This window comes from Dasypus novemcinctus, chromosome 1 (assembly GCF_030445035.2).
Source record: "Dasypus novemcinctus isolate mDasNov1 chromosome 1, mDasNov1.1.hap2, whole genome shotgun sequence".
NCBI lineage: Eukaryota > Metazoa > Chordata > Mammalia > Cingulata > Dasypodidae > Dasypus > Dasypus novemcinctus.
The window spans coordinates 39,560,765-39,577,587 of NC_080673.1; the positions used below are offsets into that span (position 1 = coordinate 39,560,765).

At 38.3% G+C, this 16,823-nt stretch overlaps 1 protein-coding gene across 2 annotated transcripts in view; it reads right to left on the reverse strand.

Moving 5' to 3' along the window:
• Positions 1-16,823, reverse strand: part of TMEM131L (transmembrane 131 like) — a 163,258-nt gene that overhangs the window by 65,970 nt on the left and 80,465 nt on the right. For both annotated transcript variants that reach the window (XM_004471448.4, XM_058280406.2), the window contains exons 5-7: positions 12,379-12,502; positions 11,226-11,342; positions 10,257-10,367 (exon numbers count right to left, since the gene is read on the reverse strand). In XM_004471448.4, the coding sequence (XP_004471505.2) occupies positions 10,257-10,367; positions 11,226-11,342; positions 12,379-12,502 (352 nt within the window). The remainder of the gene's footprint in view (positions 1-10,256; positions 10,368-11,225; positions 11,343-12,378; positions 12,503-16,823) is intronic.

Consider the following 16,823-nt stretch of genomic DNA (forward strand, 5'->3'; position numbering starts at 1 on the left):
GATTTCCATCTCGTAACTTCACAAGGAGCTGAACGTGTAATAATTTCTTCCTTTTTCAGATTCACGTATTTGATTATGGAGCATTTATTTCCTACATGTTACATGTTACGTTGCTAGACACTGCACTGTGACAAGGAAACAAATATTGATTTGGGCATGACTCCTGCTCTTAAGGAGTTTATAATCTAGTAAAGGAAAACACAGACATGAAAACAAGAGCTTCTGAGGAGTATCATACTTGCTCCAACAGGGATCTCTCAGGGTTTTCAGTAAGAAGCTAGTCAATCCTCCTGGGAGATTAAAAAAAAAGACAGAGCAAACATTGAGTTAAAATAAGAACTGGGAAACTGTGTTCTCACAGGATCTGAAAGAACAGCAGAGACTTTAAAGAAGCGAATGGGAGGAAGATAGGGAGTGAAAAGATCGCTGACTGTGCAGTCAGAGGCTGCTGTGCTCTCAGGGGTAGCAGGGGAAGGAGCTGACTACTGGGCACTACTGTAGAAAAAAAGAGGAACGAGGGAAGAGAAACACCCATACCCACATCTTGGCATTTTTCTCTTCACCATGCTTCCTTCCTTCCACTTACCAACCCTCCTCCATCTCCCCTCTTCTCAAGTTCCCATTCCACTGAACCATTCTCACTTGAGGAACTAACGAAAAAAAGGAAATTTTTAAAAATTTAATTAATTTCCTTGCTTTTAAAAGCTATATTTAAAGGCAGATAGGGAAAGTTAAATAATGGGATATAGAATCTGACAGCTTATCATTTTTATGTAAACAAGATGAAACGCCTTCTATCATGCAAAGAAATGTGATTAAATACATTACAATGACACGTATATTTGTAGGAATCCTCAGCTATGACACTCAGAACAATCTCTTTATGCCCTTCAATTAATTATGGAAGCCTATCAGGAAAAGGGGACAGCTACAGAGGCCTTCGACCTTTCCCTGCTCTATATTTTCCATCTTCAAATTGAAGATCAGACCTTTGTAGCTTTAGTGAGGTGTCTGACCTCTCCATTTCTCTTCTGTCAAACTGTGACTGAAAAACGTCCTTTGCTCTCTTCCCTACACTTATTTTACACCTTCCCTTCCAGACTGCCACACTGAAGCAATGGGGGTCAGTGTCCAAGAGGCAAGCGGCAGGTAAGTGTGCCAGGCACCCTCGCCTCAAGCTGGCAGGCACCGGGCTCCTTGCCCCACACCTGTCACTGGCATTTAGACACAAGGGCTTGACATTGCCACACCCAAAGGAAAGGCTGGGCCAGTTTTAAAAGATTAGGAACTCCAGGATTGAAACGTATTAGATAGCACACTAAAGACCCAGAGAAAAGTTCTTTGCACAAGCCAACATTATGATCCCATGGTGGAGGAAGGGAACCTCATACACTGACACATGCAGGAAAAAAAACAACAACACTGAAAGGACATAACAAAATATTAATCATGTTTATCTTTGCTTTAGTGTGACTGTGGCCTTGGATTTTATTTCTAATTGTTCACAAACACACACACCAAACCACCTTTACTTGGTACGACTGGGCCCTGGGTCTTATCTCTAACTTTAAACTTCTCTGAGTTTCCCACATTGTCTTATAATGACATTATTAAAAATAAACACTGTTCTACAATGAACCCAATAATAATTTAATGACTTCTAAATCTCTGAGAAAAGCGTACTGCTACAGTGACCATGTATGCCAGATTCTCAGTCAGTGAACATTTCAAATATTCTGTTTGGTCCAAATAAGTCACCCAAGACACTCTCCAGATCACAATGGTTGGGATCCCAATAGAGCACTGAAGAAAGCATCAAAAAAACAAAGTCTGACTTTCTCATGAGTAACAACTCCATACTAAGTCTCACCATATATTTATCAGTTATAATCATCAAGTATAGTCTAGCTTATATTTTTCTATTCACTTGTCAAATAGTTCTACATAATCATAATTATAGTTACAATTTGGAAGAAGTAGTTAATATTCTACTATGTTGGTATACTCTAATCTATCAATTTTTTTCCTACTGTTAGACCTTTAAGCTGTTTCTACTTTTTTGTCATTATAAAAAATGCTACAAAGACCATTTATTTGCATTTATCTTTCTTAGACCACGAATAACTAAGTCAACACATACAAACATCATTATGACGCTTACTACACATGGGAAAATTTTAAAGCACACTGCATTAGCTTTGCCAGTTCTGGCTCTGTTGTCAACCTTCACCACGTAACTTAAACTCTAAGTTCATTCTACAATTTCTAAAATAAGAATGGTATCACCTGCTCTGGTAGTAAATCTGTTAAAGGTCATACGAGTTTAGAGGGTGAAAAGGTGAAGTTACACAAATCTTAGTTGTTACATCTGGTAGAAATGCTATTTGGGGATCTCAACTCAGATTCCCATTGACTCATCTATCTATTAACAAATGCTGGGGGCCCTCCATGTACTAAACCCTGAGCTGGATGTTGAGATTATAAAAATGAAAAAGAAACTGTCCCAAGCACATCATGGATCAGCAGGGAAGAGAGACAACAGGATACTCTGCAAACCGAGTGCCATAAGGCCCCAGAGCACAGATATCCCGGGCACTAGGAGAGGTCCCAGAGGTGCTATCTGAGCTGGGTCTTGAAGGATGATGACAAGCCTGCCAGGCAAATAAAGGGTCAAAAGTATACCAGGGTGGGACAGCTTACAGAAAGGGATGGCATGTTCTGGGATGTGAGGGGTTATGTGAGGCCAGAGGCCAGAGGAGAGGGGTGGACGGTGAGACTAGAGAGAGAAGCTGGGACAGGTTAGGAAGGACCTTGTATTCATTCTGAGAGCCTGGAGGGGATCACGCAAACAGCAGGGGATCCAGCTAATACAGTGACCAGGGAAATAAGGACTGATTTAAGAAGCAACCTCCAGCCACAGGGTGACACACAGACAAGTGGAGAGAGACTGAGTGGGAGAATACCCAGGTGACAAATGATGACAAGAACTGCAACTAAAGCAGAGGAACCACAGATTCTCATTCAGATCCACTGCAATAATAATGTACCTGCTAAGACATCTCGCTTCATAAAGGTTAAAACAAAAGAATCAAACGTTCTCACGAAAATCTTATTCTTCATGTTTCCCTTACTTTGTTCCCAGTAGCAGATACATAAGTACAGCAAAAAGAATGAAAATGCACACCTTCCTCTCCCCTGAACTCAGCAATTCCTAGAGTAAAATCAGGACCAGCAAGAATTTAGCTAGAAGATATATCCACTCAGTTTTCTGCAGAAGATAATCAGTAAGCCACTTAGTGGAATTCAGTTGAGCTGGAAAAACACAAAAATCAAATACCAATGGGTAATATAAACAGATTAAAAGAACCGCAATGAGCTCATGCTACAAAAAAAAAAGAAAAAGAGATCTTCTTAGAAATAATTATTCATGAGAACCCTAGTTTATGTGGACAGATTTTTTTGTTATTCTGGAAAAAAAATTAAACTTAAGCTTTATATTAAGAGGGCAGAACCAATGTCAGTCTAATATGATATCACAAATAGTAATACTATTTCTCCCCATAAACGAAAATAAAAGCACATAAAATTAACTTATTTTGTTTGGCCATTTTTCCTAAATTTTTGCCATTTTAGAAAAGAAGGCCAAAACATTGAAAAAATGTACTCTTCAGAGTGCTTTCATAACATTCTACTTTCCAAACTTTGTGTTAAGCTCTGTATTACTGGGTGATTTACATGTGCTCATCTAATCCTTTCAAAGGGAGGCAGTATTTCTAGATGGAGAGAACACATACTTGAAACCAGACAGGCACAGGGAATGAAACTGGTTTTTGACCTCATGCAAATTAATTTACTTTTTCTTCCAGGATGTATCTCTGGAAAAACAGAGGATTTCTTTCTGAGCATTACTGAACTTGACTTTTGTCCTAGCTATCTAAATGTTGTAACAGCTTATATGAAAGAGCAAGACCAGTTGCTGCCACGGAACATCATTCTGAGGTAATGTGTAGTCAGTTGCAAGAAAAAGAGAGCCTGGGTATTGTGACCATGTAAAATTGCTAGCCGCTACCTTAGGAAGCAGTTTAGGGAAGTATGGTGGAAGGCCAGTGAAAATCCCCTGTAAGAGGAAAAACTCAACATGGCTAGCTAAATCACTACTGAAAAGAGTTCTCTGTACTCTAGCACTTCTTCATATGGATATTAAAAGTTCATGCTCATGCCAAAGTGACCCTGAAGGTTTGAGAATGTCCCCTGGGTAGACCTAGCTCCAATTAAATGGCCTCTTTATATACTGTTGTCTAAAAAATCTTCCTAAAGCCTCCTGGTTTATATTTTTGTGCTTTATAATCTTAATTGATAGGAATGGTCCTGTTTATCCAGTATGTGTAAAAATAACTTTAATTCATTCATGCCAACATATACTAACTGAGCACCTAGAGAATGCTAGTCAGCGAACAAAACAAAGCTCCTTGCTTTTGCAGAGCTGGTATTTAGTGGGGGCAGGCAATACACAGCATTCATTCTGAGCACTTAGGGGCTAGGCACTGTTAAGAGTTCCAGCTTCTAATCACCCTGTCACATAATCGGAACCTAGGTCAGCCTCTTTATGTCTGGGTATGCCTACAAGGGCGCCAAGACAAATTAACAGGGAAAGAACAGTCCTTTTGATAACTGTTGCTGGGACTCCTGGATATCCACATGCAAAAGAATGAATCTGGACCTCTACCTCACACACAATACACAAAAATTAAATCAGAATGGACCAATACCGATTGCACGAGCTATTATAAAACTCTAAGAAGAAAGCACAGGATTAAATCTTGGGACCTTGGATTAGGAAAAGCCTTCTTTAGATATCACACCAAAAGCACAAGTGCCAAAAGAAAAAATAAATTAGACATCATCAAAATTTAAAACTTTTGTGCATCACACAAATTACTTAAACTGACTCAAGAAGAAATAGAAAAATCTCAAAAGACCTATAGCATGAGATTGAATCAGTAACCAAAAACCTCCCAACAGATGCTTCACTGCTGAATTCCACTAAACATTTAAAGAGGATTTAACACCAATCTTTCTCAAACTCTTCCCAATAATAGAAAGGAGAAAACACTTCCTAACTCATTCTATAAGGCCAGCATTACCCTAATAACAAAGCCAGATAAAGACAACACAAGAAAACAAAATTACAGACCAATTCCTTTGAGTATAGATGTAAAAACCCTGAACAAAATCCTGGTCAAAATCTCAGCCAACAAAAAGAATGAGCTTGTTAGTTATACTCACTATAACATAAAAAGCTTGTTCTGTAGTTAATAGAAAAAATATGAGAACACACTCTCATGAACTATAACAGCTATATAATACTAATACAGGGTGTTATTAACTGGGTGGATTGGGGAAAATATACCAAATCCGAGACATTGGCTAGTTATAGTAATGTTTGACTATGCTCTTTCATAGTTTGTAATAACTGTTTCACCAACAATGCAAGGTGTTATGGTGGAGTAATTTATGGAAGCCCTGTATGATGAATGATATGCATGTTTGTTTTGTAAGTTCACAACTTATACTATATACTTGTTTATGGATGTTCATATATGAATGATAAACTTCAATTAAAAAAAGTAAAAAAAAATACTGGCAAACCAAATCCCACAGTATATAAAAAGGATTACACACCATGAACAAGTGAGATTTATGACAGGAATGCAAGAGTGGTTTAACATGAAAATCTATCATTGTAATAAACCACACTAATAGAATGAAAGGAAAAACCACATAATCATCTCAATTGATGCAGAAATGGTATCTGACAAAAGCCAACATCCTTTCATAATAAGAATACTCAGAAAACCAGGAATAGAAGGAAACTTTCTCAACATGAAAAAAGGCATTCATGAAAAACCCATAGCTAACATCATAGTCAATGGTAAAAGACTTAAAATTTTCCTCCAAAGAACAGGAACAAGAAAAAGATGTCCACTGTCACCATTGTTTTTCAACATCATACTGGAAATTCTAGCCAGAGCAATTAGGCAGGAAAAAGAAAGAATAGTCACAGATAGCATGAGCCAATATATTGAAAATCCCATGAAATCCACAAGAAAGCTATTAAAGATAACATATGAATTCTGCGAAGTTGCAGGTACAAGATCAACACACAAAAGTCAGTTGCATTTCTAAACACTAGTAATGAAACCATGTGAAATGGAAACTATGAAAACAATTCCATTTGCAATAACATCTAAAAGGATAAATTACCTAGGAATAAATTTAATCAAGGAGGTGAAAGACTTGTACAATGAAAACTACAAAACACTGCTGAAAGAAATTAAAGAATCTAAATAATATAGACAGGCATCTTGTGTTCATGGGCTGGAAAACTAAATATTGTTAAGATGTCAATACTAACCAAAGTAATCTTCAGATTCAACACAATCTCTATCAAAATTCCAACAGTGCTTTTAGTAAAAATTCAAAAGCTAATCCTCAAATTCATATGGAATAGCAAGGGGTCCAGAAGAGCCAAAACAATCTTGAAAAAGAATAAAGTTGGAGAGCTCACACTTCCCAATTTCACAACTAACTACAAAACCACAGTTATTAAAAACAATGTGGTACTGGCAAAACAGAGAAGTAGACAAATGAAATAGAATTGAGTACAGAATAAAACCCATATATCTATGGCCAGCTGATTTTTCAAAGAGGGCACCAAGTCTATTCAATGGGGAAAGAATAATGTCTTCAACAAATGTTGCTGGGACAACTGGAAATCTACATGCAAACAAATGAAGTTGGACCCCTACCTCTCATCATATATAAAAATAAACTCAAAATGGATCAACAGCCTAAATATAAGAGCTAAAACCATAAAACTCTTAGAAGGAAATCTAAGGGTAAATCTTCATGACCTTACATTAGGAAATGGATTCTTAAATAGGACACCAAAAGTACAACCAAGAAAAAAAAGAATTGGACTTCATTTAAAACTTTTGTGCAGAAGACATTATCAACAAGTGAAAAGGCAATGAACAGAATGGCAGAAAATATTTGGAAACCATGTATCTGATAAAGGTTTACCATCCAAGATACAAGAAGAACTCCTACTTACACAACAACAAAAAGACAAAGAATGCAAGTGACTAAATAGACATTTCTCTGAAGAATACAAATGGCCAATACACACATTAGTCATTAAGGAAATGCAAATCAAAACCACAATGAGATACCACTTAATGCCCTAGGATGGCTATAAAAAAGGGGGTGGGGAAGGAGTAGGAGAATATTAAGTTCTAGCAAGAGATGTAGAAATTGGAACCCTTATATATTGCTAGTGGGGTTGTAAAATGGCACAGTCCCTTTGAAAAACGGTTTGTCAGCTCCTTAAAATGTTAAACATAGAATTACCATATGACTGAGCAACTGCACTCCTAGGTGTATATCCAAGAAAACAGAAAGCATATGTCCACACAAACTTATATACAAATATTCACAGGAACATTATTCATAATAACCAAAATGTAGAGACAACCCAGATGTCATCAATTGATAAATGGATAAACAAAATGTGGTATTTTCCATAAAATGAAATATTATTTGGCAATAGAAAGGAAAGAGGCTCTGATACATACTACAACATGGATGAACTTTGAAAACTTTTAAGTGAAAGAAGCCAATCACAAACGACTATAAATTATGATTCCATTTATATGTAATTTCCAGAATAGGCAAATAAAAAGAGACAGAAAATAGACTGGTGGTTGTCAGAGGCTTGGGGGAAGGGGAAATGACTACTAATGGTACGGTGTTTCTTTTTGGCGTAATAAAAAGGTTCTAAAATTAGACTGTGATGATGGCCGTATAATTCTGTGAACATATTATGAAAACCACTATTAAATGAGTAAATCATACAGTATATGAACTATATCTCAAACTGTTAAAATATAATTAAATAAAAATGCAAGGGGAAAAAAAACCTGTGAGATGACACAAAACAGTGAGGAAGAGATGAAAAGAGCCAGAGCTTGGTTACTAGCTAAAGCAGATGGAAAGATCATGAAGAGCCAAGCCAAGCCAAGCCACCGCCAAGGGCAGACACAGGGCAGGGAGCAAGAGAAACCTGCCGCTGTGGGAATAGCTACAGAGCTACCTTCGGGCCAAAGTTCACTCAACACGGGTCTAATGTTGTAGATGGCTACCTCTGACTGCAGGCACTAGGCTAGGTGCAGGGGAAGAGCCCAATCAGACCCATTCCCAGTTTCATGGAGCTTAAATTCCATGGAGCAAAGAAAATAAGTGGCAGTGTGATTATTTAAGGAGGAGAACTGTTCAAAGAGGAAGGAACATCGTTCTATCAGTACAACAAAGGTCCTAAAATAGACAGGGGAGATAGGCAAGATATCCTGAGGAACTGGAGCTTGAGTGAAAAAAGTAAGGATGAATAGGGTTAATTCGGAGAAAAGGAGGGGAGAAGGGTAATGGTGAGAGCAAACTGTGGACACGAAGGACCTGTGGCAGGATGGAACATGGCATCATGAATAAGAAACCAGAGGAAGGCTAGTGTAGCTGTAACACAGAGAGCAAAGGAGAGTAGAGAGAGACAAAAGCCAGACTACGCAAGGTGCTACAGCCACAGTAAGGATTTGGTTTAAATCTAAAATAGAGAGAAATGTCCTGAAGAGTTTTAAGCAGTGGACTGATGTGATTAACTTGCATTTTTGCGAAAGGAATTGCAAAGGTGCAAAGCAGATGCTGGTAAACCAAGTAAGAAGCTTCTGCAGTTGTCTGCAGACGATGGTGGTCAGGACGCAGGAGGGGGCAGAAGGCATCATGGGAAGGAGACAGGATCTGCCAGCAGAGTTGGAGCATTTTGCCCACTATCCCCTCCATGACGCCTGCAGGGTCAGTTTCCTCTCTCCCTTTACTCCCCATATCTTTAAATTAACCCTCACTATCTAAGATAACCTGAACACTCATCTCTATTTCAATACTTCTATCACCACTATCATGGCACCTGGAACTCAAAATTCCCAATCTCAGCCTTCTGAGAAATAGCCACTCTTAGCTGCCCTCTTTACTGAAGGACAGCCCTGAGATAAGGCTAAAAATGTTCAAAGGCTGAAATCCACACTCTCAGCATATATAAATTAAACTTACTCTAGCCCTTTCCAGCCCCTTTTCCAAACTGTAGAGCAGATCACATCAATCCCCCTGCCTAAAACCTTTCAATGCATTCCCACTGATTTTAGGATTTAAACCAAATCCAGATCTGCACATTAAAAGCAATCTTCCTTAAAATCCTTGTAGGAGGGGTTGGCTATTCAAGTTTATAAAAGTGAAAATTAATATTAAGAATTATCTATTTGGTGGCAAAGTTTCTAAGACATTACATTACAGGTAAATTGATTTTGCTTGTCTCCTCCACTGGAATGCAAGCTCCACAAAGATAGTAATTCTAGAATAAGGCTTGGCAAACAGCAGAGGCTCAATAAAACTGCTGAATAAACGTACTACCACTACTAAAAACTGAAGTTATGTTTTTTATTACTACTCTGGTGTGAGAGTTCTTTGAAAAAAGTTATCCACAGTTACAAGGAAATATGGATAAGCAAAAGGGGGAAAGTGATTAACCCTATAAGCGACTAACGAGATGCATGCTAAAAGAATTTTAAAGTATCATTATATACCAACTAAAACATCAAAAACACTTCTTTCCTTTAAGCCATATCCAGACAGAGTCAGAAGCAGGGAGAACGGAAAGACAGACATTCCTGGAGGCACGTCACTGCTGGTGACTGCGGTAGTTCTGTCTTCCTGAAAAGCAACCTGGCAAGATTTAACAAGCTCTATAAAACAGCTTTAGTCGCTAACTACAGACTCTCTCTTTGTGAAACATACCCCAAGGAAACAGATAACCCAAAAGGGGAAAAATAGAATTGTACAAAATACATGCATAGCTTAATGGTAATCATGAAAAATTGGAAACATTTCAAAAGACCGAAAATAGAACCAAGCAAAGTGAGGATCAACACCTTGGGCTATCTAGTCTTTAAAAGTAAGCACATGGATTCCACTGACTTTACGTATCAGGAATTTTTTTTTAAATCAGAAAATAATAAGATAGCAAAAAAAAAAAAATAGTAAAACCTCAATTCTGACCCTGTGTAAATGGGTGTACATACTCTATAAAAGATAAATAAATTTAAAGGGCTACAAAATTTGGTATTCACCAGCATTCAAAATAAAGCTATTACCTGTGTTTGTGAAAGCTGAATGCTCTGGACCTGTGGAAGCAGGAAGTAAGTACTTGGTAGCTGCTTTGCAGACTCTTCTGTAGAAATTTTGCGAGTGCCAATTCCTGATACCTGGGGGGGGGCGGATAAGAATTACTCCTCTGTTAAAGTTTTAAAGCACGTTTACCACAGTGCTAAAATACCTTTTCAAAGGAAATCTTTATTCATCATTCTGGCCTTCAGGACTCTATTAATCCAACTATTACCTTTGTCTCTCCAGGAAACACAAGGAATATGTTGCTAAATTTCAGATAAACTTTCCTTCCTGTAGCAAATCTTTTGACGAACAGACAACTCTGCTGACATGGGACCATGTGGCTAAGAGAATTCAGTTAAATCCAAAAATGACTGATCTTGGCTCATAAGTTACTTGATGCCTCGTTCTGTTAAAGATGTCACGGACGCCACTTATGGTAAAGAATCCTAACTACTTTTGTGAACAACAGAAAAATTCTTCATGCTCCCTTCCTAGTGTGCCTTAATATTTATTAATAGTGAGTTCCAAGGGAACTGGCCCCAATCACGTAATCAATGCCTCCTGATCAGGAATAGTCCTAAGCCAAGGAGGGGAGGCGGGCAAAATCACTGGACGGTGCACCAAGAGCTCCCTCCCTCTGAGTTGTATGTGCAGTGTGAGTCAGGAGTTTTCAAAGCCTGCTATGTTTTATACTAGAACACAAGGAGCAATTCCTTTCTTTTGTTCCAATACCCTTCAAAGATCTGTGGTAAGGGTTATAGCTCTGCACTCACCCGAAAGTCCGTAAATGGTGGCATGTGAGGCAGAAGAAGGGTGAAAGCTGATGATCTTACCCTCACTTGCAGTCCTCTGTGAAGCACACATCTGACATTTCCAAAAGTCTTTTTTTTTTAATATCCAAACCTCTTTAAGTCAATAACAAAATTAGGTGAAGAAAGAAAAAAATTACTTACATGATAGGAAAGGACTCCATATGAGGAGGTATTAATAAATAAAGAACTTTCAATGCTTCCTTCTTCACTAGGTAAGAAAATAATTCTAAAGGAAGTTTTCCCCATTGCTGGAATTACCTGAAAGAAAGGTAACTAATTAACTCTTTGGAATGACCCTTCTCCTCTTTGATAGGTAATCTTTCACAGACTCTCTTTTTGACAATTTCTGTCAAAAAAATTGACACTGCACCACTGATTTGTAAGCATCTTGAATCTCTGAGAATCTTCTAACTGATCAACATGCAGCAATCTAAGATAGAGAAGAACATATACTAGAATTATGGAAAGACAGTTGCCAAATTTTTTCACTTCAGGGTGTGCTTTCCATCTTTCCTTTTCCTTCCTTGAACATCCACCAGATCAACTGCCTTTACCTAAAACAGCTCTGTCTCTACTTAAATACAGAGAATGACCAATGTATAGACTTGTTAATGCTTAGTAAAAACTCAGGGACAAATGTTCAGACAGTCATAAACAAAAGGCTTCCTCTTCTACCATCATTCCCTTAGTCCCATTATTAGGAAAAAAAGAAATGCAGAATGCCAAGCAGTCATCAGCAAAATAAATAAATAAAAGTCTTCAAGCAAGTAGGAACTTCGTTAAAGGTTAAAAAGCCACTAAAATTAAAACAAAGACGACCACGGTTTTTAGCAATGCTATGGTGCAAATTAGCTTTATAAGGAGGCATTGGCCACATTGCAACCCTCCATTCAAACAGGGGACCTAAATTTCTTAGTAAGTTTGGAAGTGGAAGAAATCACAGTTGTAAGGTTGGATAAGCTACTGACTGCTTCAGAATTTGAAGTAATTTCAAGACAAATAATATACAGTTGATTGAGCCATGGAAAATCATATTAAGCATGCATACATTATGACCTAGTTTAGAGTCCTTAAACTTTTCTCAGTGTATCCTATGTCGATAAAGAGCCACCAAAACTATGGAAATGAAACATTGGGGAAAAAAAAACGATAAAGCAAACGTACAGAAGGAAGGAGTATGGGGTAGGAGAAAAAGGGGAGACGGAGAGCAGAAAGTAAAAATCTCAAGCCAAAGAAAGCAAGAGAGCCTGGCAGGCTGCCACAGCATAGTTTCCAAGAGTACATCAACACTCACCCTGCAATGAACAGGAGGCACATGAAAATGTCTAGCAGCTGTAAACACTGAATTCACCACGACCTCACTCTCCCGACTAGGGTTGTAGGCATAGAGGATCTTTGCTGCAGGATGTCCCAGGAACCTAGGAGGGGAAACGAGAAAAAGTAAAGCATTGTGTGATTTTAAATATAAGTATACATACATTTCTTTAACCCAGAAAGCTGTTGATATTCATTAGAAATATAAAGACAATTATCAACAGTTATCAAATTCTATTGGTAATAAAATATGTAATCCTCAACAGTCAAAACAAAAAAACAAAACAAAACAAAACCCTCCCATTTACAAGGTTTGCCACAACCCACAGTAGCTGTCAGTGAAATTCAACCCATCTGGGCCATTAAATGCTTGCAAAAAAACACATATTGGGAACTAGGCACTTCTTTGACTTAGGTCTATAATTCAAATGAAAATATGTTTAGATAAGAAATAGTACTCAAAGAAAAATCTCATTTTCTTCAGGTTTGTTTTTTGAGTAATAAATTTAAAGAACCACTTTTAAAGACAACCAATAGTTTTGGGGTATAGATTTTCAACTCACAAAGAGACTATTTTACTGGGTTAAAAAAAAAAAAAGAATTTAATTGTTGCTAAAGGCCACTCTTCTGAGAAATATGAAAAGCCTACAGCACTCTATAGCAGTGGCTCTTGCCCCATTTAACTTATGACCCTTTCAGAAAACTCTGAAAAACTCTGGCTTCTCCCTCCACCAACATGCACACATATAAAGTTTAATAAATTAACTCCCAAACTTTCTTTGAGCCTCAGAAAAAGAATTCCTGCTCTACAGATACACTGGTGAAGACTTTAATGTTCATTCAACTGCTTTTTCCACATACAACATTGGCTTCAACCAAGGAATTACAAGAGGAAAGCAAGTTGGTTGACTCACCTACCTGGAACTACCTGGAATGTCCTACCAATCATTTATTTCTTATTCCCACTGCCTAATAACAAATTTACTCTAGGTAAATTATGTCGTAATAAATAATCAGGAAAAATTTCACTGAAGTAATTTTCCCAGCTTTAATACCCTCACACCAAAGTATGGCCCAGAAATAAAATTACATTCTAAATTCAGCAAAGTCTCCTTTATTATGCCACTATTCTTGTTTATGATTTCACTGATTTTAAAAACATGGGCTTTAGGAAAAATGAAATGTACATTGTTTCTCTCATACAATAAGGTTTCCAGAATACTATATAATCATCAAGTCCTTGGAATTTTTCTTCTAGTGTTTCCTCCTACTCTTAATCACAAGTCTTATTTGAAGGTTTCATATGGCTGAAGTGTACTTTTAAAAATGAGTACTTTACAGTCAGTTGCAAATAAAATACCCATCAGTGTGATTAAAACCTTGCCTTTTTGTGTTTTTAAAAAATATCATTTAAAATTTTTACACTACCCTAAACACAAAAGGTCACCTCAGAAAGGCCTATTTCAGAGCACTGGACTTCTGGTTGCCTTTTTCCCTCAATTAAATTAAATAAATAAGGACTAATAAATGAAAACCTAAATATAGTTTTAGGTTTCAAGTAAATAATAAGAATCAGTCAAGTTAATTATGCTCAAAACTTTATAACCCATTCACATAACTATAATAAAAGATCTTTGGTTTCAAAAGATAAAAATGTTTCCCAGAGAAACATGTTAGAAAATAAAAAGACTACAAAACTGCAATGCTTCAGAGTTTGGTTACCTCTGTATACACCAGAAGCTCACCAGACCTAACAGAGAATGCGGGCTGAAACCACTACGCTATTTTTATTCTATTTTTTGTTGTTGTTCTATTTTTAAAAGTGTTATGAGGATATGAATTTCCTTCACTGGTGACAACTAGAGGATACTCTATTAATTTAATACTACTAAAAGAAATTAAAATCTCTTATGCAAGATTAATACATTGATAAGAATCTCAGACCCAGTAGAATATTAACCCTTCAAATAAGGCCGAAGAGGGCAATTGAACAACATAAATCAATAAATTGATTTTGCATCCTAGAAGGAAACCAAAGCTACGAAAAGGGATGGGGTTTGCCCACAGTCAACGTTAAAACAAACATTAAAAGCAAAAGCTGAATTCAGGGCAGTAAAGACAACATCAGGAAGAGAACGCTCTGGCAAAAGTTTTAATCTCATGCCTATGAACTATGCCATGTGTTCGGAGGTAAAATGATTGATTTCAAGTACGTGCTAATCTAGATTAAATATAATTTGTTCTTAATGAGGTTTTTTTTTTTTAATTTAAAATAACTTATTGTCATTGTCATATCCAGGATTTCACTGATAAGAAAAATAACATGTTGACCACTGATTTAGAAATCAGAAGATGAACTCTGTAACTTCTAGTGAAATGATCTTGGGCAAACCTTATTACTTCTCTGCAACAAATCTGCAAGAAATATATGAACATTTGTATTACATCCTAACACTCAGATAATTGAAAATGATACACACACGTATACTTGCATAATACCTGCCTTCACTATCCCTCCAGAATTGATACGAGGCTCAAATGACAAGACATGGTTGCACTCAATAATTGTAAAGTATGACAAAAACATAATCAAATCACTGAAACCTATTCAAATCTGAAAATTCATAATCTTTTCAAATCCAAGACTTCACAAGACTTTCGGGAAGATGGCCTGGAAAGACATGGGACTCTCTTCTCCTCCAGAAAAATAGAGGACAGGCTGAAACCACCTGAAAAAGATCTTCTAGGGTTGAGGACACCAGGCGAAGGCTGAACACCGTCTAGGGGGAAAAGGGACAAAGGAGGGGAATCCTGACAATAGAACTGTGAGTGGAAACCAGCGGCTGCTGCTGCCAGCACCCATTCCCACATTAAAGACACTTCATAATTCTTGGGTCACTGCGCCTGCAGCTACAGACTAAGGGGCTTCCAGGGATCCACCACCACAAGAAAGGGGAGAGAGAGGGACACAGCCTGAAGCTAGCTCAGCTTTTGACTCAAAAATTTGGTCTGCTGTGTCCCAGGCGCCCTTCCAGGCCAGGTGGGGCCACACACACCACTGTTTGCCTTGGCAGCCAGCAAGGGGCTACAGATACCCTGGACTGATGGTTGAGGACTCAGAGGGGAGAGGACATATTTCCTACCCAGGAAAAGGGACGGGGCTGCCAGAAAAGGCTGGAGAACTGTCTATGAGAAAGTTCCAATCACAAGGCTCTCAGCCCCCAGGCAGAAAGCACTATCACATTCATCTGTGTTGCAACAAATACACTCCAACCAGGCACTGAACTGAGAGATGCCAAAGAGTGCCAAATGCTGGCAGGCCAAGTGAGTGCACATGAGAAAATTAAAAATAGGTAAGACAGGGTTTTTCCAGCCTTTATGGCTTCCTTCCCCAAGGCCCTAGGAAGTGGATCTGCAACCAATTACTGGGCCCAAAGCTCAGTTTTGAGCAACTAGCAGGGACAATCCGAAAAATCCAGGCTGAACCAAGAATCAAAGAGCAGTGGGAACACATAGCCTCCTGCCACTAAATCCCTATGAAAGATTAAGAAATTGAACAGCTGAGTAAACGACTTCCTAATCAGATGCCTAGACATCAGCAACAAAATTATGAGGCATATGAAGAAAATGGAAGACATGGCCCAAGAAAAGGAATATATATATCAAAGTCCCAGAAAAGAGACAGGATTTAAAAGAATTAATTAGCGAGATGCACACAAGTTTCCAAAATCAAATTAATGAGTTGAAAGACAATACAACTAAAGAGAAAAACGGCATCAAGAAGACATTAAGGGAAACGGACTTTGGCCCAGCGGTTAGGGCATCCGTCTACCACATGGGAGGTCCACGGTTCAAACCCCGGGCCTCCTTGACCCGTGTGGAGCTGGCCCATGTGCAGTGCTGATGCGCGCAAGGAGTGCCGTGCCACATGGGGGTGTCCCCGCGTAGGGGAGCCCCACGCGCAAGGAGTGCACCCGTAAGGAGAGCCGCCCAGCGCGAAAGAAAGTGCAGCCTGCCGAGGAATGGCGCCGCCCACACTTCCCGTGCCGCTGACGACAACAGAAGCGGACAAAGAAACAAGACGCAGCAAATAGACACAGAGAACAGACAACCAGGGGAGGGGAGGGGAATTAAATAAATAAAAGTAAATCTTAAAAAAAAAAAGAAGACATTGAGTGAGCACAAAGAAGAATTTGAAATCCTGAACAGAAAAGTAACAGAACTCATGGGAAATGAAAACCACAATAGGTGAGATCAAAAAAACATTACAGGAATTACAGCAAGATGGTGGCAGAGTAAGGAGCTCCTTGAATCAGCGCCTGCCACAGGGCAGTTAGCAAACACCCAGAGCTCTCTGGAGCTAGCTGAAGCACCTGTTTGGGGGCTCCAGGAGGCCAAAATGGCATCCTGAAACATCCTTGAAGG